We start from the raw sequence: 24264 nt of genomic DNA, 5'->3' as shown, positions 1-24264 counted from the left end.
GCTTCTGAGGGAAGAGTCCCTGAACTTCCAGGGGCTTTATGCTGGAAACCACATCCTCCAGCTGTGACATGGTGGTATTAAACACTAAACGCTGAAGTTCTTCCCTCCCTATTCCTTTTTTCTTCTAACCATACCAACTGTTTGATTCCATACCACCCACAGCATGGCAGGGGCAGGGTTTTCAGCTCAAAGAGTCTCACTTAGGACCGATGTTTATAGGGTCACAAGGTGATTTGCTTTAGTTTGGTAAATTTCCATCCTGGCCACAATCCATGTTGGCAGTTAATGGAATTTTCTGAAGCCCACCAAAAATTGTACCACTTCACTTGGGCAACAACTCGGGTAAGTGATATCCCAAGGCTGTGAGGGGATGGCTGATTATCCTGCTCTCATTCCCTACCTTGGTCAGGCAATAGATGTTCCTAGTACAGTCAGTCATGGCAGCTCCACCTTGGCCATCAAGAGCTCTTGGTGTGGTCCACAGGATACTGTCCAACATATTACACAAAGGCCAAAGCCTAATGGGAGTTCTTGAGATCTTAGAGTGGCCTAGAGGAGCAGAAGAAGAAACACCACAGTCAGGAAGAGCAGACCAGCAACATGCTGGATGAGGATTTGCTTCAAAAGAAGCTGTTGGCTGCCAGAACACACCTGCAAAGAACAGCTGCAGGCCAGAAATCCAGCCATGATCCTTCTCCAGTCTGTTTCTACCAAACCCAAGAAATTAAGAGTGGGCACGCAAGCAGGAGGAAGTGGAGGAACATCTAGAAATAGCCATGAGGGCAGCTGGTCAGTTCCAGGCAGACCTGCAGTAGGAGTGATCCCACACCTATGAGTGAGTACCTGTAAGTAGAAACTGCTGCTGCAGCAATGCTCCTACAAACCAGCAGTTTTGTAGTTATGCTATGAACTTCCCACTATCATATAAACCATATAATCATACAGCTAGAGCCATATGACCTTCAGAATGTGGGCGCAGCATGGTTTTGTGCAGTGATACACTTCTTGTTCTTTATTTCCTTCTAGAGTTCAAATCTAAAGTAGTTTGGATGGAAAGAAATGCTCCAGTTTCTAAATTCTGTGGAGTTTCCATGCAGACAGGTCCTGCCATAATTATTTTTAGCATGTGGCTTCTGCTGTCAGTTTCTGACATGGCTCCTGCTGGACCCTTCCCAGGGAAATCAGAATGTGGGGCTTCAAGCTGTTACCCTGGATCCACCAGCAGCAATGGCCAGTGCACAGATGGCCAGCAGCACTCATAAAACATAACCTATTACATGGGAGCTGGATTTTTTCCCTTCCCCTTGTCCTTTCCAAAAGGATACTGCTTCTCTCTGAAAGACACAAACAAGTATTTCCCAGAAATGTAAAAACATGAGGAAATGCTTACTACTGGGCTTCTGGGGAAAAATGATCAGTGTGCTTCCTCTCACACTATAGTCATGGCCCTCCTGGTAAAGAAAAACCTTCCTAGAAAAGGCTTGATCTGCAGCAGGAGAAACAAGGCTCTGACTAATGCAAAATTGTGTGCAGGAACTCTGCCTGCTGGGAACTGGCTATTGCTAACTTCCCTCCAGCAGCCCATGCTGGCCACTGGCAGTGCTGGCTGAAACATGAACTTGCTGCCGAGAGAGAAGGAGGCAGGGATCAGCCTGGACCTCATGCAGGCTTTATTTTTGCAAGAGGGGAAGGGGGGCAGGGTAAGAAAAAAGAAGGAAAAAGTGATGCAGGGGTCTGGCTGGATTCCAGCTGCCACATGCTGCACCACCAGCTGGTATCCCTGAAGGGCCACCATCTGGCAAATGCCACAGAGATGTCACCTACCTTGCACCTGCAGCCATTGCTGCCCTGGGGCACCATTTACCTCAAAAAAGCCATTTGTGCCTTCCATGTTCTTTGCAGAACAAATGCTAGCATGAGCTCTCACTGCTGGCACCTCGCTCCTTAGCTTGACACCATGGAGGTGGCTTCTTTAAAAGGCTTTTAAAAGGCTGTGCAGTCACTTCACAAATAAAGCAGGTACTCAGGGCAAAGGGTGCCATCCTGCAGGGTGCCCCTCCTGGAGCAAGGGTGCTGGGTGCTTTGGGAAGTGGAGCTGAGCTTGCTCAGATGAATGGGAAGCTACCAGCAAAAGGCATTTGGGAGCAGATGGGAGTGGACATGGGATACAAGGAAAAGGTACCAAGGAGATGCTGTCTGAGGTCAGGAAGAGCTGGGGGTCAGACACTGCTCTGGGAACTGTTAAAACAGGAAGAGAGCATAGAAGAAGCCAAGTATTCTGACTGTTGGCATCATGCTGGAAAGATTTATTGTCTTTTTTCTGTGAAGTACAATGTAGAAGTCTCATCTTTGAGGAGAGTGGAAAAATTACCAGGCTGTACAGTTGCTTTTTTACAGTCTTAGAGTCATCCCTGAAAGTGTGAGGCATAGCTCTTCTGTCTGGATATCAGGAGTGACTGCTAGAGGGTTATATCAGTATAGGACTAGTATACACCGGCATCCCACAGCCAGCCTTCCTTCCTTCCTTCCTTCCTTCCTTCCTTCCTTCCTTCCTTCCTTCCTTCCTTCCTTCCTTCCTTCCTTCCTTCCTTCCTTCCTGCCTTCCTGCCTTCCTGCCTTCCTGCCTTCTCTCCCTCCCTCCCTGCCTTCTCTCCCTCCCTCCCTCCCTTGCTCATACCTCTACATTAATTCTTTCCTACACTTTTTAAACCAACCTGCCCTGGGACTAACAAAAATGCAGCTCTTTCCCTGATCAAGACAACCTTCAGCATTCCAGAAATAACTTTCCAGCTTCAATGTCTGATCCCACCTGGCTCAAACAGGACCCTCTAAGGACACCTTCCCTCTCACAGCAGCTCCAGTCCCATAAACAAAAGGGACAGGCAGGCCAGTGGCCACTTTCCTTCTGCAGCACCATCAGATGCAGTGCCTTGCCCTTTAGTCTGGCATGGAAGGATGCCAGAGAGTTGCAAAGAGGCTTTCAACTGTGACAAATTGCATTGGTGTCACCTGGCTGGAGCCAGGTGGAGTCTGCCAATGCATGCTGGTGAAAGAACCAGAGCTCCCACTTGAAGCAGTGGCCAGGACCTGGGGCTGTAAAGCACAAACCAGCATTTCAGATCAAAGCAGGAGCAGCAGCAGCAGGATGGATGGATTGTGAACACAGCTGGAAACAACAAGGCATCCAGTCTCAGCAGGGTATTTTCTGTGGCTGTGGGGTGCCATGCCACTGACTGCAGCTGGGGCTCGTGGTCCCCGAAGGCACCAAAACTCCTCAAGCTCTGGGCAGTGACTGAACTCTCACGATAATGTCCAATACCCAAATGCAGTTCTATTGAGTTCATTTGACTTTCCTCCATGGTATTGAAGAGGAGCCCAGCCTGCCTCTCTGCAGCATATGGCTTGACTGTCCTACCACAGCCACATCCAAGGAATAGGAGGAAAAAGAGAAAGCGAGAGAAGTCTTCCCAAAGCGTGGGAAAGCAAATGATGCCTGATACTAATTTGATCTGACCTGTTTCCAAAGGCAGTAGAGGACACACCTCTCAGCTCCATCTGTCTCTTTTACTGAAGAGAAGGGACACAGACACTCCCAGAGAAACCTGTGGGTGTTTTTACAAGAGCAGAGGAAGAACAGGCAGCTGCCATGGATAGAAAGCAGGATTTAAGAGGGAAAATAATCCTGCTTTCTTCATTCATAACCATTTCTACCAAAGCAGAACTTGGGAAGAACACAATATGTGGGAACAACTATAAGCCAGTTCCCCTCTAATGGGATAAAAATGAAGACTGCAAGAGCAGAAGGGTGACAAGGTTATCGGCTTTCCCCAGCAGGATATCTGTCAGCCTTTCTGGATGGAGCTCAAATTCCCTGGCATGTCCCTCTGTAACTCAGTCAGAGCTGCTGCTACTTCTGAACTTGTCACAGAGCCCAGTCCCCTTGGACTGCCTCTCAGAGCATCTGTGGCAGCCCTGCACAGCTAATCTGTGCCTATCCCGGTGCTTCCGCTGCAGAAAGCGGCAAAGTGTGCTGCAAAAACCTCGGTGACGCGCCAGGAAAAATTACTGACACCTGAATCTGGCAGGTTTGAGAACATTTTGCTTGTGAGAGTAAAGGTCATAAAACCAAGCCAAGGACAGTAATGCATGGCCCAGGGTGGTTGGAAGGACAAACACACTGATAGACAATCTGCAATTTCACAGGCATCAGCTGCCACAGCTCAAGCTCCTCCTGAGCTCCTCACAGCTTTGTTTCTGCTCTGATAATCACACGTGGAAATGAGGCCAATCCCAGCCCCCTGTCCCAGTCCTTTTCAGCAGAGAGGGAAGACCCCACACCAGTGTCTTTGGCAAGGCAGGCAGGGGCAGCGAGCAGATGGCGTATCCTATTGTCCAATGTTCCCCCTCATCCCACTCTGTTTATTTCACCCATCAGTCACTGGCAGCAGAAGTGCAGTGGGAAAAGCTGTGTATGATTCACTGGCACAGAGCCCAAGATGTGCCCTAGCACCCACTCACCACACAACTTCAGGGACTGCACATCTGGGGACAAGGGTTCCCACAGCTGTCTGGTGCTTGCTCTCCACACAGAGGGGGTCGGGAGCGCAGACAGGGATGGAGGCAAGCACCTCACGTGCCTCCTCCGTGGTGGAAACCTGTGTGCAAGAGTGAAAATCTTACAGTGGCATCACTAGTGTGAGAGGAGGGGGGGCTTTATCCCATGGGGACATGCACAGAACTCCAAAAAGTCACAAAACAAGAGGAAGCCATCCCATGGAGAAAGGAAAACGTTGCCCAGACGGAGTGCATGGGATGGGTGTCCAAAGAGGCTGTGGCAGGGAACTGGCATGTGCACAGATGTGGGGAGATCTGTAACGTGTGGCTCCCATGTCCCACTGGGGAAAGGCAGATACCTCCCAAAAGCCAGCAAGAGCGTCTCGAACTCCCGCAGGATCCATCTGGGCAGGAGGATGTGGGCAACTGGACAACGCTGGGATTTCAGTGGCTTCCCAGTTGTGTGCGCTAGGACAAGGAGCGCTGGGTTCCCGCACACCCAGCTGCGGGCAAATGCCCTGTCCCAAGCTGGAGAGCCGGAGATGGATACCAGGGAACAGGGACGGCGGTTCCTGGTGCACGGGGTCAGCACCGCGGTGTCGTTGGGCTCCGGTGCTCCAGGGGCACGGGGGTTGCTAAGTTTGCGAGTCCTCAGCTGCAGCCGCGGGCTCCCGCGCCATGAGCGCGGCTGCGGGAAAGGGCGGCTGCACGCTCCGGCTCCGCCTTAGCGGGAGGGCGCGCTGGGTTGCTGGGGCGGGGCGCGGGCGGTCCCCGGGCCCGCGGTGCCGTGACGGGGCCGGCTCTGCCACAGCCCGGGCCGGCCGCGCGCACGCGCAGGACGCGTCGCCCCGGGAAGAAGGGGGGGCGGGCGCTGCCCCGCGCCTGCGCGCTGCGGCGGAGGGCGCCATGTTGGCGGGGCGGGCTGCGCGGTGGCGGTGAGCGCTCGGGGCCGCCGCGTTCGCTCCCCGTCTCCGCCCGGGGCCCGGGGGGTCGCGGCCGAGCGGGGCCTCCCCTGGCACCATGAGCGGCGGCGGAGGCGGGCGGGTGTGCGACCTGTCGCGGCGCAACCCCCAGGAGGACTTCGAGCTCATCCAGCGCATCGGTAGCGGCACCTACGGCGACGTTTACAAGGTGGGCGCTGCACCGCGACCTGGCGGGGTTGTCGCCTGTGTCCCCCTCTCCGCTGTCAAGCACCCCGGTCCTCCAAAATCTGGGAGGGCTTCCGTCGCCCAGCTGCGTGCTCTGGCCCTCCCTAGGGCAGAGAGGCCGCCCCGCTCTGGCGGGGTCTGCGCCGCCGCACCGGCACGGCCCCGGTGGGCGCCCGGCCCTGCCGCCCCCGCCCGGCCGCGTCCCCCGGGCGGCAGAGCCGGGAGAGGGGGCGACCCCCGGGGCCGGCGGGCGGTGCGGGACCGGCCCCGTCCCGGCTTCCGGCGGCCGTGGAGCCGCCCCGGCCGTCGGCTGTGGCCGCTGCTGCTGGGTGCCGGCTCGGGCGGCTGTGTCACGGGCGGAGCTTGGGGTCGGGTCTCTTCCAGAGCGAGCCGGGGGGTGTAGGGGTGTGGGGAGCTTACTAGCTCCGTTCCAGCCCAAATGTCATCGTATTAGTCCCGGTCGCTGCTCCCGTCGCCGTCTTGTGTGGGAATGCCGGTGTATTGTGTTTGTGCCGGTGTGAGACGTGAGCGTGACCCTGGGCAGGGCGAACTGTTGTTCAGTTGTTCTCATCTGTTAGGATGAGAGTCTTTCAGAATTCCGACCTAACTTCAGCAAACGTAGGAGAATCAAAGCTAAAGCAAAAGCAGCTAAACATAATTTGGGCTGGTTTTTCTTTTTTTTTTTTATAATGCATATTGTAATTTTTGTCTGCTCTGCCAGTGAATGTTGTTACTTGTGTATCCAGCTGGCTGTTGGGATGTGGCAGCCTCTCCCTGGGATAGGATCACGCTGGTTGTAACCTGCTCTTGTGTGGCCTTGGAGCAGAGGGAGAGCTGAAGTTTGTCGTGTGCAGCCTGGTGGAAGCATTGTTTGAACTGTGTACTTTCCAAGCATCTTCTTGGCCTGTTTTTGTCATCACAGGGTTTGTGTGAGGAAACTTGCTTTGGGAGGCAGGACTGTAGAGAAACATGCAGAGCTATTCCACAGTTTGAGGTGCGCAGAACTGGTGCTAATGCTGCCTTTCACTTTAGGTGAATGTGCCTAGAATGAAGTCTTGTTGGAGTTGGGCTGATTTTGGTTTAATCTCATCTCTCTTAAATGTCATGGAAGTTTTAGGACCTAAATCCTCTTGTTACTGCACTCTTGGTGTGCTAACTCCCTGCTTTATTAATTGTTTAATTGAAAGGGTGTTTTGTGTTGTTTGCCCCACCTTGCTAGCTTTCTTTGAGTATTTGTGTACTGTGCTGACCTTTTACTTGTCCAGGTCTGCTTGCTGTATGCTCTGGGTTTTTGTTTTTCTGCGAACTGTTTTATGTTGTGTGTGTATCTTTCTGCTGCAGGTTTAACTGGCATATTGACTCTGATACCTTATCAATTGAATTTTTTTCAATGTTCTGTGTGTGACTGAAGGATGTGAATTAACCAAGTCATCTGTCTTTTTGGTTTCATTTTAAGGATGTTACCTTCAACCGCAGAGTTTGGAATGTTTATGTATGCAATACCACTGTGCATGTGAAACCTGTTAAAGATTTGTGAAGGTTTCCTTGATGTTTATCACACTTAGATTGCAGTATCCTTCAGTTTGGCACTGCTTGTGACTTTTTCTTGTTTGAGGCACAGAGTGGATTTGTTGATGCTTACAATATGCCTGTACCAGCTGAGATAGATGGTGATATAGCAGGACCAGGATACACTAGGCTGGTATTACAATTATTTCTTCTAGATCAGAAGTAAGTGTTTTCTGGTTAGATTGTGGACCCTGTAGGGAAAATGAGAGGTGCTTTGCTCTTGTGGGGGTTATTGCCTGTTTCATTCTGAGATGAGGTCTTGCCCAAGGTGTCTTCAAAGTGAAGCATAAAAGTAGCCCAAAAACAACAATGAAAGCCAGTTACTTCTGGCAAGTAGTAATATTGTCTGAAGTGTCATCCACCTGTGAGCTTACTAATGCCTTATCTTCTGTTCGTGAGTAGTTTCATAAAGCCCTTTCTTTTGCCTTCACCTGTCACCTGTAGGTGAACTTTGAGTGGATGAAATAATTGTGTGGAGCTGAAATCAGCTGTGTGCCAACAGTACTCATCTGTGGTGGGGTTTCAGCAGAGTGCTTGGGCAGCTTCAAGCTGTAATTTGTGGTTTTGCCCCCTTAACAGAGAGAGCCATGTAGGAAAGGGTTTCTGCTGTTAGCAAGCAGGGATTATTGCCTTAATAAGCTGACAGTCTTGTTATGTTGAGTCTTGCTAAATGCTGACTTTCTGCAACCTTATTTCCTGGCAAAGCATTCAGGACCTGAATGCAGAGCAGAGTGACATCTACTTCTCTTAGTCTGTTCTAAGCTGAGCTGAGCTAGGGCAGGCCATGGTTTAAATGTTTGCTTGTTTAGGAAAAAAATATATATATTAAAGAGAGGCTGAGTCACTGGTCTGGAGTTTATTGAATTTGACCTAAGAGCTGATGGTGGGGACTGAACTACAAGGGTTGGAAGGAAAGGAGGATGTGGTCAGATGGATACAATCTTGCTGCTATGAGTCCTGCTCTCTAGGCTGGTATCTGGAAAGGGGCATGTCAGTGCACTGCCAGTGCAGATTTTTGGCTCAAGCCAATATTTTGCAGTTGTCTGCACTCCCACCGAAGTTCAGCTTTCAAAAGGGCCTTGGAGTAAATCATAATGGATTCATTGCAAGAAAGGTAATGGGTAACATGTCATGCTATTAGCTGTCTATCAAATATTCACAGTCAACAATATTGTGTATATTCTAGCTTGCAGCAGTGCAAATTTGTTGTAAGAGATGAAGTCTTATGTGAATTGCTTAGTTCTGCATGTATTTCTTGTGTGGGTCATTTCTGATTTTTGTATTTCTATGTTTCATTTTTGCAAAGAATTTAGTTGTATACAGTGGTCAGCAAAGTGTAAGAGAAGAATTAGGGTTTATTGATTGTGAATCAGAGATAATGTCCTGTCCTGCTCAGCTTCAGGAAATATTCCTAAAGTCAGATGAGGTAGTTGCTTAATTTTGTTTGCTCTGCAGTTACCCTTCTCACATTCAGGAAGACTTTTCTGTTTCTTGCTATGAAATTGGCATTGTAACAATCTCTAGTCCCAGATACTCTGTAAGTTGTGCCTTTCTTTTAAGGTTTGGGTCACAAAAGCTTTCCCAGGGTTTTCTGACAGAGACTGTGTTGTTAGGTTTCCTGTTTGTCCCTATTCCTGTGTGTTTGATTTTGGGAGTAACTGCACAGAGCTTGGAAGTATTTTCTGAGGTGATTGTAGGACCATTTTGTTCATGTCATTAATTTATATTGTAGCATATTTTTAAAAAAAATTATTGCTTTGGTTTAATAAAGGTTGAGCTTCATTTGTCATCTCACAGGTCACTTGTCTAGTGCAGGTGGACCCTTCCAAAGATTTTCATCACCTTACTGCAAAAAAGGCCCTTATTTTGCTGAAATTCGGACAGTTGTGATAATTAGTGAGAGGTTATATATTATACTGTGTTTGTCTTCTTTCAGTTCTTTTTGGAATTTATGGCTTCAACCAGATAACAAATGAAGACAACACAACTCATTGGGGTGCACTTTGTTTGAGGTCTCATTTTTCAGAGGGGAAAGCCTGGTTTTTGTTCACCAGCCCTTGGGCAGGGAGGTTGGTTTTGGTGAGGGAAGTCGTGTATCCACCAGCTTACCTGCCTCATGCTGAAAACTTCGGGTTCTGACTATTACTGCTTTCTGCTACCATCCATATTTTGGGGTGTCTGGTTGCTGATAGAGCTTCTGTGTGTTGCTGGGGGAGAATGTGTCCAGGTCAGATGAACCTGAATTTTGATGAACTTCTAATTTTTGGTGTCCTCTTCTCTACATGTGTGTGCCCTTGCTCCTCTTTCTCGGGGTGATCCACAAGAGCTTTAATTCCTCTTCAATTTCCTGCTTCTGAAATGTTGAAACGATGCTTTTTGATAGGCATTTTAGTCTTCCATTCTTCCTGATTGACATTACAGCTTTTGAAAGCTTCTTCACTTTGTTAGGAATAAATGTCTATATTTTGACATCTTTCTGTTCAGCTTTAATTGGTTTTTGAAGCTTGTCAGGTAGGCAGAGAGTGAGGTGGATGTTTTGCCATCCTGTTGTTACTGCACTGAATAAGTGCTATGGGGCTTCGTTTCTGGGACTGTGGTTTCCTTAACCAGTAATCTGTGCCAGAGGTTTTTGTTTAACATCAACTTTATCAAAGCATTGCTTTCTAAAACTGTGACTCTGTTGGGTTGTGATATTACACTTTCTACTAGAATGTGGAAGCTAATTATTTTTAGCTGGGGGAGGTGTGAGGGTTTGAGAGAGGCTGAAGAGAAGGGCTCTAAGGGCTGGGGAGTCGCTTGGGTGCATTTTCCTGTAGAGTGGAGCTAATCAGACTCAGGAAGCCTCTTTGTACATTGGGACCAGTTTTCCCATGGAGTAGTAACCTGTTTAGAAATCATTTTGTTCAATAGTTCACACAGGAAGTGGTCAAAACCAGAAGCCTCTGTCTTAGACTTTGCTTTTTCGGCTTTGTTGCAGCATTATTTGCTTTATATTATCAGTTTCCATTTGAAGGATAATCAAAGCCTGACAGCTTTTAGCTTTTATTTCTAGTTGGTGGTGATTTTTTATATAAATTTTTTTTCTGCTATCCTGCTGTTGTTAGAGACTACACTAGTAATTATTTCCTGTTTAATTCGGTAGTGCTCCTTCAGTTTGACCTAGCAGTTGGAACTCCTGCTCAGATGGCAGTCTAGATCTCTGCAAGAGTATAGTTCTCTCAGCTGCTGATAGAATTAGCATCCTTCTATAGTTTTCAAGAGCAAACATTCTATAAATGCTGTATACATTTGGTATAGTGTCTGCATGTAGATGAAAGCATTCTAGGCCTATCTTTGCCTCTGGAAAACCCATATTTCCATTGACACAGTGAAATGTGCATTTGAAGGATGCTGCTCATGGAAATGGGTGGTGCTGTAAACCCCTGCATCACAAAAGCTGGGAATTAGAGCAGGTAACAGTGTAATTGGTAACAAAAAATGAGCCAGGGTTTTCTTACCTGAGCATCTTCAAAATTTTAGTTGCATTTTGTCAGCTCAGAAATACCTGTTTGAAATCATTCTTCACCCACTTACTGCTTATTGATTTTCCAGTCTCAAAACCCATAAGGAACTGGCAATTTCAGTGGGATTTTCCTAAATAAAAGTCTAAGACAGTGTCCTCCACGTTCTGAGGTGCTGTGTGGTACATACTTAGGCACCCCCAAATTCAGGGTCACAGCCAGCTCCAGCAGGTGTTCAAAACCATACGGTGCTTCAGTCATTCTCAGTCGCTCATTCAAGTGAGCTTGGAGAAGGAATTGCTTCACAGCTGATTATTTGAAAGGTGTTTGGGATCTAGTAAAACCTGTCAGGGGTATCTTATTCCCATCCCTAGCCTTTACAAGGAGCCCTTGTGTCACTACAATCAGAATAATCTTTTTATTATTCAGATTAACAAAGACAATTCATATTCCTGCTGTTGATAACACCTTCAATGCTGATAACCCAAATGGAACAAGATGCAAAATTATAACTTATACAGGCTCTCCACTTGGAATCATGTTTTTTTAATCTATGCCCTTAAGCACAGGGTAGCTGCTGTTGCTGAAGGTGTTGGTGGCCTGCATTAAATCAGATTTTCTTCCTCCTTTCTGGCTTTCATAAGCCCAGGAAAACTTTCTGTCCCAGTGTCTCCATAGGGACCTATGGAGCCATAGTCAGTGACACAAACTCCTGACAGCTGGACATAGAATTGTTAAAAATAAATAAAACAAAAAAATCATGAGCAGGGGGGCCTGTGAAGTGTTTTCATACTGGCTTGTGCAGAGTGTGTAACTTCAGGATCTTCTCTCTTGTATCCACTACAGTTGTATCTCTTTGATCATACTATTGGTACAAGTTTGCCCTAAAACAAGTCTGTAAGTGTTAACAAGTCCCCCTGATGATCACAGGTCAGCTTGGTTAAAGCTTCAGTAACTTTTCTTGTTTGTCTTGGACGTTAAAAAATGCTGATGTTTGATTAATGAACATTTTGCTTCTGTTTGTTTCTTGCTGTGAACAGAGTATGTTAGGAAAAGAAATAAGGAGTAAAAATCCTAGCTCATGCTTCAGTGGTGGCACTTTCTCATGTGTTGCCTTTATTCTGTGGTACAGATGAAAGGAACTCATGTTTTTGCTGTTCTAAATGTCTATGCATCTTTTCCACCATTGAGGGTTGGAGATATTGCTGCCATTGGTGGGGTGGATAAATAATGAGTTACAGGGAAGGCTGCCAGAGAAAATTTATTTGTTAACTGTTTTCTTCCACAGTCAATCAGATTTGGACTACTCCTTGACTTCCATATGATTCCCACTGGTCTCAGAATCTCTCTGCCTGCAAATGATTTGCAAATGCCAGCGCTCCCAGCATTGCAGCAGTGTTGCCACGCCAAAGAATAGTGAGAAGCTTGAGATAGCTGTCCAAGGAGTGAGCTGAGTAAATCTCTAAACACAGGAATACCCTCTGCATTTATTTCCAGACTTTATTCTTGTTCACTTTTTATAGTCTTAGGGATATTTTCCCCTCCACTTTCCGTTCCACAGCTAGGTCCCAAGCTGCCATGTAACAAACCTTGCACATACTTGGTGAGTCCATAAAGGCTCTGAGTCCTGACATCCTGAAGTGACTTAAATGAGACTATTAGCAGCTTACAAGGTGGATCCCTGGCTACATGTGTTAGGTTCTGTAATTCTGGTCTTTGCAAAAGCAGCCTCTGAGCCCTGCTTGCCTGGGCACTGCAATCTGTACTCCTACAGGTAGCAAGCCTCCCCTGGGGAGAGAAGAGGCTGTAGCTGGGCATCCTTCAGGAGCTGCTGCTGCTGCTTTAGTGGTGGGAAGCAGCTTTGCTTCCCACCACTCCCCATGGCTGGGTGCACGGGCACAGAAATGCTCTGAAAGGCCTGGGCAAATGGCTTCTTGGCTTTCAATTAGAAGTCCCTTGGTACAGTTGTAGAAGAGAAATAATTTTTATAGTAATTTATGTTGCTGCTTAATGGCTTTTCAAAAATGTAGCTTCCTTGGTTGCTCAGTAGAACCAAGGCCTTAGCAGGACAGAGCTCTGTTGGTCAGAGCATGGTGCTAGTGGCGTCAGGGTTGTGGGTTTGATCCCTCTATGGACCATTCACTTAGGAACTGGACTTGATCCTTGTGGATCCCTTCCAATTCAGAACATTCCATGTGTGAAAATGCAGTGAAGCTCCTGAGTCATTGCTGCTGCAGTTGGCTGCTGTGTGTCTAAAGGGAATGTTTTGAGGGGAATGCTCCCTAAATCCTTTATTGCTGCCTTGCTTTTTTCAACCCTTTGCAGCAAGGGGAGGCTGTTTTTGGAGAAGGTTCAAGGGGTCTCGCACATAGCAAAATGAAGAAGAAGCATTGCATTGCTCATCTAGGAGTCTTGCAAGTGGTCCCACATGCTGCAGAGAACAGCCCTTGGTGTGCCCTGGATCCCTTGGCTGCTGAGAGACCCACGTGTGTTACACCTGCTTTTCAGACTCTCAGTGGTTGGTTTGTTTATGGGTTTTCACATAGAAGCAGAGCGTGGTTGAGGGCTTGCATAATTCAAGTGTTGTGTGGCATTGTAGCTTCCTGAGCAGACTTAAAGCTTCAGCTCTCATTATAAATCAGCTGTTTAGTGTTCCCCAACAAGTGGTTCCACTGTGTTAAACCCTTGTGTGCCTCAGTTGCTCTTTTGACTACTGCTGTCAGAGAGCAATAAGTCAAGAATGCAGAGGTGGGTGCTGCATTCTGGTTTCTAAATACTCCTTTTTTGTTTTTTTATAGGCTAGAAATGTCAACACGGGTGAGCTTGCAGCAATTAAAGTAATAAAACTAGAACCAGGTAAGTAGTTTCTTAACTTAAGTAGGACACAGAAACTTAAATATTTTTGTGCTTAAGATAACAATTGTACAAAATCAATCAAGTCCACTTATTGAAAGAAGGTGTAGGAAAAAGTACACTGTTCTAAAAAAAGTCCACTGTTCTGCTGTAGGAAAAAGTACACTGCTCTAAAAAATCATGGGAAACAAGATGTAAGAGGAAAAATGTAATTGGAGAACAGTTAAGTGAAAGCTGATTAAAATTTCATTGAGAATTGTGGGGTTTTTTGTCCTGTGTTTGACCCATGTGTTATAAAAATTTCTGGAACACAGGAAGACAGCAAGGCAAAAAACTTGCCTGGTAAAAGAGTAGAGGAAGAACTAAAAGAAGGGTGAAATAATAGCTGAACATTAGTATCTGGGAGTTGAGTACATTTCCTGAAAATCTTTTGGAGAGTCTGATTAGGACATCACTGCTAGATTTATGCTTGCACTGTGCTTCTGTGGTGATTTCACAAAGCACATGTGCCCTACAGATCAGTTCTCAGCCTGCAGTCTGTTCTATTAATAAGAGTAGGCCTGTTGAATAGGATTAATCTGGGAAGTAAAACATCCAGACTTTTTGTCTAACTTCTAACTGCTGGTGTTCCATTTCCAGATTTAATGTTGGGGTGTGTGTAATATTTTAACTGCCTGGTTTGATCCTTAAAGTCTGTGTGGGCAAGAAGGGAAAGAAGGTATTCAGTTTTTTCCATTTTTCCCCTTACAGTTCTGGATGGGGTTAGAAATGTTGTGTTTTCACAGTACGTACACATTTAAAAGTTCAAGACAGGACAGTATGTTACTAGGTAGTTCAAAAAGTGTGTGTTAATCACACTTCTTTTCCTCACACTGAAAGTGTGATCTCAAATGCTTCTGTCTAGTTCTGCTTCTTTGTTTTTCTTATGTCAGTTCCCATTGCTGGAGTCCTTGGCTGTGCATGACGTGGGTTATCAGTCCAGCTAACTGTGCTGTGGGCAGAGCATGGAGATGCCCTGGGGAAACTTACCCCCATGCTCTGGTGATGGGTGAATGATTGGCATCTTGCACTTCAGTATTTTTGGCAGCCTTTGGACACCTGAGTGGTGCTCAGAGAGTAGACTTCAGCTGCCCAATTTTGGAAGTTTTGCAGATTGGGGTACAGTGTGCAGACTGAGGGCTAACAATGTTTAGGGACTTGTTTTAAGGCTTTATGCTACTTTTATTTTGAATGCAGTGAAAATGCTGGTCACTGGAGGAATTGTGTCCTTTCAGGGAGGTCCATGTGTGAAAATAAATTTCTCTGTTCTTTAGTGTCTGTGTGTTTAAAAGTCTAGCCAGGAAGCCATCAGCAGCACACTACAGATAGATGTTGACTTGCAGCTTATGATTTGAAATTTGCTGTCAGTTAAATAAAACATATGGGAGTATCATGTTTCTGGTTTTAAATAACTCAATGGATAGGTCATCAGTATGTTAATGTACTGGGGAAAAACTTAAAACATTCCCAAAAGAAAAATATCTCAGCTGTGTGTTAAGTTTCACACATGATTTTCTCAGTGTGCACATCTGGTAAGAACCTTTAATAGAAAGACTGGGACAACCATGGTACCAAATGGTGAGATTCAGGTAAATATCACCCCTGTGTCAATGTTTTCTGGATGTGAGTTACAGTCCATAAATTTACATTCTTGTGGAGTCTGAAATGTTGCAGCAGCAGTCTACTAGTGACTGGTTTTGGAGTTTTTTTTTTGCTTAGGAAGATGAGCTAACGAGAATGGGCATGTGGCCAAAAATAGCAAAGTTTTGTTATGCTTTTAGGAACCCAGGCTATTGGCAGGGCTTATGCAGATGGACACAGTGGGGTCTCGGGGAAAATAATGACTTGAGAAAGGGCTATCAGCAGATGTGAGGTCCATCTGTCCCAGAATGAAACTTCAGAATATCGTTACTTATTGCTAAGCCCTTGCTAATAAATACTGATTTACAGCTGATTTATGTCTGTGAGACTTGCAGATAATTAGTCTTAATTGCTAAGAATGTTTGTTTTATAAACATGTGCTGAAAGTTAAGATGTGACTATAACCCAGGCCAAAGAAAATACTCGTTCTACTGCATTTCAGGAGAAGATTTTGCTGTTGTGCAGCAGGAAATCATTATGATGAAAGACTGTAAACATCCGAACATTGTTGCTTATTTTGGCAGCTATCTCAGGTACAGTTTGTTTCTTTTGTTCACTTAAAAATGTGTCCCCGTTGCCTTGTAAAGGACAAATCTATAAGGTGACATGGGCAAAATATAATTTACCAAGTATTATCCACTTGTGTATTTTTTTCATTCACCTTCAAATATCTTCTATTTACTGCAGTGTCGCTCTCTAAATAATCTTTCTTCCAGCAAAATTGTTCAGTGACCACATAGTCATGTTTTCTTGCAAATAAGTTGATGCTTAAAAGCTTTGAATCTAATATATAAGTGGAAAATTAAGCAGAAGTATGTCAAGTATGAAGTGTCTGTGTATATGGTGTCTTGTAAATCTGTTTCAGTAGAATGTCTGTTTTTCCAACATGTGAACTTCTGACCAGAATGTGAAGGTTTTGTGTTTGTTTCTGGAGGTGAGGTTATTTGCATTGTAGAAACATTGACAAATGTACTCAGTTGTCTTACCAGCTACTTCTTTTAACCAGTTGTAGTGGGAACAGATTGCTTAGCATAACTAATAAAAAGTTGCTTCTGGTGATGTTTTAAATTTCATGTGAAGACAGTGCAGAAACAACTACTATTGTTGCACTCAACTTTCTTGACCATTTTTGTATTGAAACACTGACTCTTCTGTTCACAAGCTGGAGGTGAGAGTGCTTCTTTTTTTGTCTGGGCAATCAAGTCACTCTCTTTGAGATCTTTTGCTGCCTGACCTTTTGTTTTCTAAGCATATTTCAACGCTAAGAAGAATAAGGAAAATACCATTGTCCTATACTTGCTAGTCATCAGCATATTGTTCCCCAGGGATTTCTTTTGTTTGTGTAGGGATTTTTCAGACAGTGACATTTCTGCCTTCCTGTTGGCCTGGGTGTTAAGTTGCAGACCCTCAATGGTACTGTTGGTCCTGTCTCTGTTTTGCTTGCTGCTCAGGCCATATGCTCTGTAGAAAGACTCTACACTGTTGCTCTTAGTTGTTACAGGGATCTTTACCTGTCTCAAAGTGCTTAGGCACAGTGATAAAAGGCTAGATTGAAACTAAGAAATGTAGTCACCTCTTCTGATCCTCTTATGTTCTTTTTCTGTTTTCTGTAGGGCTTTTGCACACTGGGAAGTGAATGCCCAGTAAGCAAGTGAGAATTTGCAATACTTTAATTCTTCATGTCTTTTACTTTGCTGGGAGAGTTTTGGCTTCTTCCCACTTTCACAGTGCTGCTACTTTTGGCAGCAAACAGGATGCAGCCACATGGGCCCATGAGTGCCCCCAAAAGTGTCCCTATCTTGAGTCCTGCATTATTGTGGGGAACAAAAAAGGGACTTGGAGATGCCTCTTCAGTGGTTCTTTCTTACTCAGCTTTCTTGCACGGGTTGTCACAGTACTTCTGTGTCTGGCTTTGGTCAGCTATTTCAGTGGAAAGTTTTAATATTATTTTAAGCAAGGCTTTAATTGAGCCCTTAAAATGTATGGAGTTAACAGCCAGGGAATTCTGCTGCTTAAAACTCCTGTAATGCTTGGACAATACCTTTCCCACCCCTAGAGGAAGCAGCTGGGAATGTAGCTGTGAGGGCCATGTGCACCCTGGACATAAAAGGGGAGGACATCCAAGAAAGACAGAGTTCTCCTTGGAGCAGCAGCTATTCTAGCTGTCACCTGCTGGTGAGAGCACTTGCAGTTTGCAGCTCAGGAGATAAGCTCAGCACTTCCCCCATTGCCTTGCAAAAACCCTGACACAAATGTCTCAGCTGTTCTAACAGAGCCTTAGGAGTGCAAGACCAGGTCATCAGGGAGCTGCAGAACAACCATCAGTCTTTCTTTTGGTTCTCCTGTGTTACTGTCTGCTCTAAGGTGGTTGTATGGGATTTTTTTTCCACCTGAGCACTTTGATGGCCAGGAATGACTAGGCAAGTCCCAGATTTTTTGCTCTGCACAGTGCCTTTTTGTGGCCACATCTTAGCAATGAAAATTACTGAGTGAAAATAGTTAATGGCCATGATAGAAGATACTTTTAAATCCTTCAGCCCGTTATCTATTCTTGGAAAGCACCTTTTGTGGAGGTACAGTGAATCACACTGAATTGATTCCCTTAGTGAGGGAAGAAGAGCTAAATAACTTACCTTCTGACCCTGCCACCAAAAATATCCATAGGTTTTTTTGAAGGAAAAGACTTTATCTGAGCAAGTACTTACCCACAGCCAGTGCTGTGCTCTGCCTAGCTTTGACTAAAGCACTACAGTTTCATTTAATTTGCTGTGAAAGAAATTTAGTTGAGAGACTCCTGGGGCTTTTTGTTTTGTATTTTTTTTTCTTGTTTGTGTTAAATCCTGTGCTATGAAAAAAGTGGAGAAGTGAAAATAAGGAAGAAATAAGAACCCACATCTGTTTTGTCTCTACTCTCAGAAAAATGTATTTCAAAAAAAATCAGTGTGACTGTTTCACTAATGCTGTTTTTATTTTTTCATTAAAGTAGAATATTTTTGACTTTTTCATTAGTTACTGTTTAGACAGTGAAGTGTCACATGAGGACTAAATTATACTCATTATTTGACTTGTACTTTCCATAATACAGAGCATGTTGTGTTGTGCTTTATAGTGTTTGAGTCCTCTGACTTATCTTTTACAAGTCCTCTGCAAATCTGACAGCTAATGAATGGTTTTATTCACTCTTTAGACGAGACAAGCTATGGATCTGCATGGAGTTCTGTGGAGGTGGCTCTCTACAGGATATTTATCATGGTAAGTTAAGACTTTATTCCTTAAAATCTAAGTACAGCTTATTTTCAAAAATTGAAATGATTGCAGTGTTTTGGAACTAGAGGAGGAATTTTATTATCCATAATAATTCATTGAAGGTTAATTTTAGCTTATCTTTTACTTAATTGGTTTGGGTTTTGTAAATAACATTAGTGGGGCAGGGTGGGGGGGTGTGCTGCAGAAATTATTTCCATCCTTCAGGGCCTCATATGCCCATCACTGCTTTTCAAAGACTGTAAAATTTTTGGCAATATTTGTAAAATATTTGACAATCTTACATTGTAAAAAGAAAAAATTGATGTCTTGATCTGTGCTGTCTTGCTTCATAGCCATTTTGTTTCTGAGCTTTTGACCTTTATTTTAATATAATCTTCCTACAGAAACCTAGGTATGTGGATTGATTAGCTTGGATGCTCTTGTCCTTTGTAAACTGTTTGGATGTTTGCATACCAGTATTGTATTCCATGAGGATATTTCTGAATTTTTTCAGGGTTTTTTTAAGCTGGATATGTGACATGTGAAAAGCAAAGGTGGTCTCTATATTTGCTTTAGGCTTGGCTTCAGTGAGCAGTCAAAGAAACAAGGGCTGTCTGTGAATCTGTTGGATAAAGACAGGATCAATCAACTGCTTGCTATTTTTCAAGAGACAAAATCAGTTTTGAAGGACTTTATTGCCCTGGAATTAAGACCTTTGTAGGAAAGGAGTATGCTCTAAGTGAGTAATGGCTTTGGGGTTCTCAGGTGATGTTTTTTTATTGAGGAAGTCTATTTATATTCTAACTTGTGAAGATTTTACGTGTGAGGGTCTCCTGTGCATAAACAGCTTTTTACATTTACCTTGGGTGCAATTAAAAGAAGCACCAATTCACAAGTTCCTGCCTTGTTCCTGTCATAGTTGTTTCAGTGTGGCCTTGGTGATCCTTTAACTCTTTGCTAATTTTGAGAAAAGCATCATGTTTAATAGGCTTTGTTTTGTGGGACACCTGTAGAGTAGGAAATGAGCTCATGCCACATAAATGACTGAGCAGATGTCTACAGGAGTGGCTTCCCGTTGCAGCTGATTTTTGGCTTCTCTGCTGGTAGTTAGAATGGAAGGTTCTTTTCTGCTCTTTATTATGTTTCAGAGGGTCCTATTCCAGTTGAACTATAGGCCTCTGTAACCTCGAGTCATTTAAGTTAATCAGAATGAAATTCCTCAAAACAAAAATAGATGCCTAGATCTGCCTACTGTGGGTGCCAGTATATATAGTTTTGTGTGGGTTTGGAGCTTTTCTTTCAGAAAAGAGAAGTTGGGTGTAGACTTACTTTGAAGATATGTTGCATGATACCAGCATTGTAGAAGCTAAGCATTTAGATTCTTTAATCTAGATTGGTTCTTAACTTTCTACTCCTTCAGTGTCCTTTGAGAAACTCCATCCACCTTCTCTTTGTTTTCTGTGCAAAACCTGAAAAGCTTACAGTCAGGACTGCATTTCCTGGTCTTAAACCCCTTTAATTTCAGGATCAAAGTCCAGTGACTGGAACGAGTCACAGACCATTCCTTGCTTGCCGCTCGCTGTTTTGTTTGCGTATTTGGTCAGAATTTAATTGTCTTCCTCTAAGAGATGTAAGTGAAGCTGGACCCTTGAGGGAGAGAAAGATTTCTCCTTCCCTTGGGAAACTGCTGAACCTGTTTACAGGGGGAGTTTGAGAAGGTGCTTGGTGTGGCAGGCCCAGGAGCAGCAGTGCTGCCAGCTGATTTCAGAGAAAGGCTGAGAAGCTGGAGGGAACAGTTTCTCTGGCAGTGGGAAGGATGGAAGGAGAGATCAGGTCACAAATGGTACAAAGAACTGCCCAGGGCTCAAAGGGGACTGAACAGAGTTGGCTGCAGCTCTGAGTCACTGAGTTGAAAGTCCAGCCCTTTATAGAAGAACACAATGGGTTTGTTCAGGGGAAAGAGTTAGGCTTAAATCATTACTTGTGCTTCTTTTTCCTAAGTACTGTGAGATTTAAATACAGAAGAATTAGTAGTTTCCATTCTAACCATACTGAACATTTTTTACTTTAAAAAATGCTATGATCTTTAGGGTGCTCAGTCTGGGATAAAGACTAAGCACATTAACTTAGAGACTAGTAGTGTAAGGTCCTGTCAGTTTGAATGAAAGTAATTGAGGTATGGATTTGGAATGGGCAGTATCTTACCCAATTTTGAGATTTTTTTTTTTTTTTCTTTTTCCCTTCTATTTCAGTGACTGGACCACTATCAGAGCAACAGATTGCTTATGTTAGCAGAGAAACACTACAGGTAGTGTCTCCTCAGGTTCTTGTGGTTGTCTTTTAATGTAAAAGTATTAAAAGTTAAGAATAAAAGCTACAAATAACCTGTGATGCCATGGAAATCCGGTAACTGGATGACACAGCACTTTTCTCGGACTTTTGAGGAGGTCCCATATTAAAGCCTAGAAATTTATATAATTGCATAACCTCAATTACCCTGGATCATTTGAAGAAAGCTCTTGTCATCTTTCTGCTGTTAATTTTTTTTTAAGGGGGGAAGCAGTGTGTTTTCTTAATCTGTATTTATGGTATAAATTAGTTACTGCATGTTTGAAGGAAAATGAAAACACTCCATTTTGCATATCTAATAATTGATCTGTGCTAATAGGAAAAAAAATGCCTGTGTGCTTGAGATATTGAAGCCATTAGCCTCTCCTTGTGGGTTTGCTAGCTTTCATTTTTCTTTCCTAAGTTACAGGTTCAATACAGCAGTAAAACTTAATCAGAGACTGCTTTTTTGATGGATGTCTTACTTCCCTCTGAGAGAGCAGTTCTTGAATTGTAGTGAGGGCAAACCTGTTGAATGCCATCAGCTGAAATCTGCTGCCTCTCACTCTTTGAAGATGGCTCTGTTCCAAGCCATCTCCCTTGGTTGTCACTTAGCATCTCCCTGTGCTATGCCAGACACTGCTGCCTTCTGACTTGCAGGATGTGGCGCTTTTTTTTACTTACAGATCAGGCTTATGTGACATCTGGGAGCATTAAGGGGTTTGAGTCTTTAAACCCTTTTGTTCTTAGACACTTGTAGGATGGTTTGCATTAGAAGGGGCCTTTAAAGACCCCCCTACAATGAGCAGGGACATCTTTAACTAGATGACATTGCTCAGAGCCCTGTCCAGCCTGACCCTGAATGTTTCCAGAGATGGGGCATCCACCAGCTCTCTCTGCAACCTCTCCCGTAGTTCATCAGCATCACAATAAAAGAATTCTTCCTTTTATGTAATCTGAATCTACCCTCCTTTACTTGAAAACCATTACACCTTGTCCTGTCACAAGAGGCCCTGCTAAAAGTTTCTCCTCATTTTTCTTATGAGACCTCTGCACATTGGCTGAGGATGCCCTTGTTCCCACTGTCTGTATCAACAGTGGAGATACTGAAAAGTCTAGTGTGGGACCCTGAGGGACACCACTTGTCACTGTGGACATTGAGCTTGTTTACCACTGCTCTCTGGATACAATCATGTAGCAATTCATTACCCACCAGATAGTCCATCAATCAATTCCATAATCTTCTTAGATATGGAGGAGTAAGTAGTCTGGAATGGAATTTATGAAGCCATTTATTTGTATGGGAAGATATCTTGGTTAATATGTATAAATTGTATGTGAGAAAAAAGCTTACTGTATTGTGTTTTCTAAATGTTATTCATTGACCCATTTTTCTATATTTTAAATTGTCTGTAAATACATGTTTATAATACTCTGACCAAATATAATGCATGTAGTTCAGATAACTTGTTGCAGCTTATAATGGAACACCTTTCTCTCAAGTAAGAAGCCCGAGAATATAGGCTATTGTCCATCCGCAGAAGTAATTTGTCCAACATTAATTTTGCTACCAGTGTCCATGAATCCAGAGTCTCACTTGGATGCTGATGTTAACATTCAGTTTCCGTATTTAGAAGCCCATTGAATCCTCCATTTTAAAAATATACCTGCTGTCCATTTTGCTGGAATCTGTGGGATTTGATTCTGAAAAGATAGATCTTTTAAATATGACTTTTAAAGTAATAAAACTCTGACATTCAGTTTTGAAAATGGTGACTTCACATTCTTTCCAGGACAGTACTAAAAGTGTGTGAATTAATGGCCTTTGTATGTCAGTAGCATCCAGAGATTTAAGGAGTGTACATGGGACTACTCTGCCTAATGCCAGTTGTTGCAGTGGTCTGATAGATGCTGTGATTATTTACGCTTTAAATTTTGCAGTCAACTCTCTGATGTCTTGCATGAACTGGCCAAAAAATATGAATCTTTACATGGATATTTCCCATGAACATGGAGTCTTGTGAAGGTTCATTGTCACAGAGCAAGGAAGATTTATGTGTGATTTTACATCTGGAAGAGAATTTTAGAGATAAGCCTAGAACGTCCAAAATGACTCAGTCTTTGATTTGCCATGCAGGGATTTGGTTCTACAGAGTTCTTCCAGAATTTAAACTTAGTTCCTAACTTGGGTTGAGTCTTAAAATGTTTTGGTACAAGACCCAGGCGGCCAAATGCTTTTGCAAAAATCCATGAAATAGAGTTGAAGCCTGGTGTTAGACCCAAAGCACTGCCTGCCAGCACTTCTAGGCTTGATTGAAAGGTGTAATGATACAGGAGGTAGCTTTACTAGTGGTCCAGTGATCTGACTGCTGAGTAGAAGACTCCTAGGCCATTTGCCAGTAATTACTTTGGTCTAAAAAGGTGACAGTTACCATGTCCAGAGAAAAACTTGTTTGGGGAATATTCTTCTTCCAGTAGGTGTGGTGACTGGTATTACTTCCATCTGTCCTGTGTTCTAGAGAAATGTCTAGATATCTTTATACAAAGATGCTTAGGTATGCTGCTTTATATAAAGATATTAGATATGCTGTTACATCTATTGAATCTTCAAATTTACAGCAAATTACACTGAAACATAAAAATGTTCTTCAGTCAGTGAGTCATTTAGATGATTAAATTGGATCCTAAATATATGTGGTAATTAAATAAGAAATGTATGTCAAATGAAAAATGTTGTACTAAATTACTATTTAAATATTTTATGCAGGGACTATATTACCTTCACAGTAAAGGAAAAATGCACAGAGATATAAAGGTAAGTAAAAGCTGAAGGTTTCTGTGGTGCTTTAAAAATAGGTTACATCACCTCCAGTGGTCTTTACTGTTCTGTATCAGTTTTCAGTACATTTCTGAATATGTAGGGATTTTTAATCTATTGGAATGAAATAAAAGTTTCTGCCCAAGGCAAAAAAAAAAATCTTTATTTAAAATATATGCAAGGAAATAGTTTGTTCTTTTCCTTGGAACCACACAAACTGTTTATGTGGACCAGTGCTTTGGAATTTAGCCACGAGCTGGTGTCCAGAGCAGTAGGTATTCAGATGGCTGTCAGGGTGTGTGCTCTGTGCAAAAGAAAAGTTTGCTCTTCCCACAGCTTTTCCAGGGAGCTCCATATATCCTTCTTTTTGAACTAGCTAGTGAGCAGAGCTCTTGCTTTGGCTTCTTGCATCGTGGTGAGCAGATTGCAGGGCAGAGGCTGCTGTTCTGTGCAGTTCTTGGAGACTACTTCTGTCCCCTCCCTCGCATGCTAAAAATAGAGAGGGTGCTGCAAATCAGGCTATTAGTACTGACTTACTTAAATCTCCATCTCAGCAAAGCTACATCAA

General features: G+C 43.8%; 1 protein-coding gene across 3 annotated transcripts in view; it reads left to right on the top strand.

Moving 5' to 3' along the window:
* The first annotated feature begins 5480 nt into the window (after positions 1-5480).
* Positions 5481-24264, top strand: part of MAP4K3 (mitogen-activated protein kinase kinase kinase kinase 3) — a 65628-nt gene continuing 46844 nt past the window's right edge. For all 3 annotated transcript variants that reach the window (XM_036379816.2, XM_036379815.2, XM_036379814.2), the window contains exons 1-6: positions 5481-5685; positions 13570-13627; positions 15747-15837; positions 18492-18556; positions 20803-20858; positions 23646-23693. In XM_036379816.2, coding sequence (XP_036235709.1) covers positions 5575-5685; positions 13570-13627; positions 15747-15837; positions 18492-18556; positions 20803-20858; positions 23646-23693 — 429 coding nt within the window. In that variant the 5' untranslated portion in view covers positions 5481-5574. The remainder of the gene's footprint in view (positions 5686-13569; positions 13628-15746; positions 15838-18491; positions 18557-20802; positions 20859-23645; positions 23694-24264) is intronic.

Source organism: Molothrus ater, chromosome 3 (genome assembly GCF_012460135.2).
Source record: "Molothrus ater isolate BHLD 08-10-18 breed brown headed cowbird chromosome 3, BPBGC_Mater_1.1, whole genome shotgun sequence".
NCBI lineage: Eukaryota > Metazoa > Chordata > Aves > Passeriformes > Icteridae > Molothrus > Molothrus ater.
The sequence above is the reverse complement of the archived record's forward strand: the minus strand, read 5'-3'. Positions and strand labels throughout refer to the sequence as shown.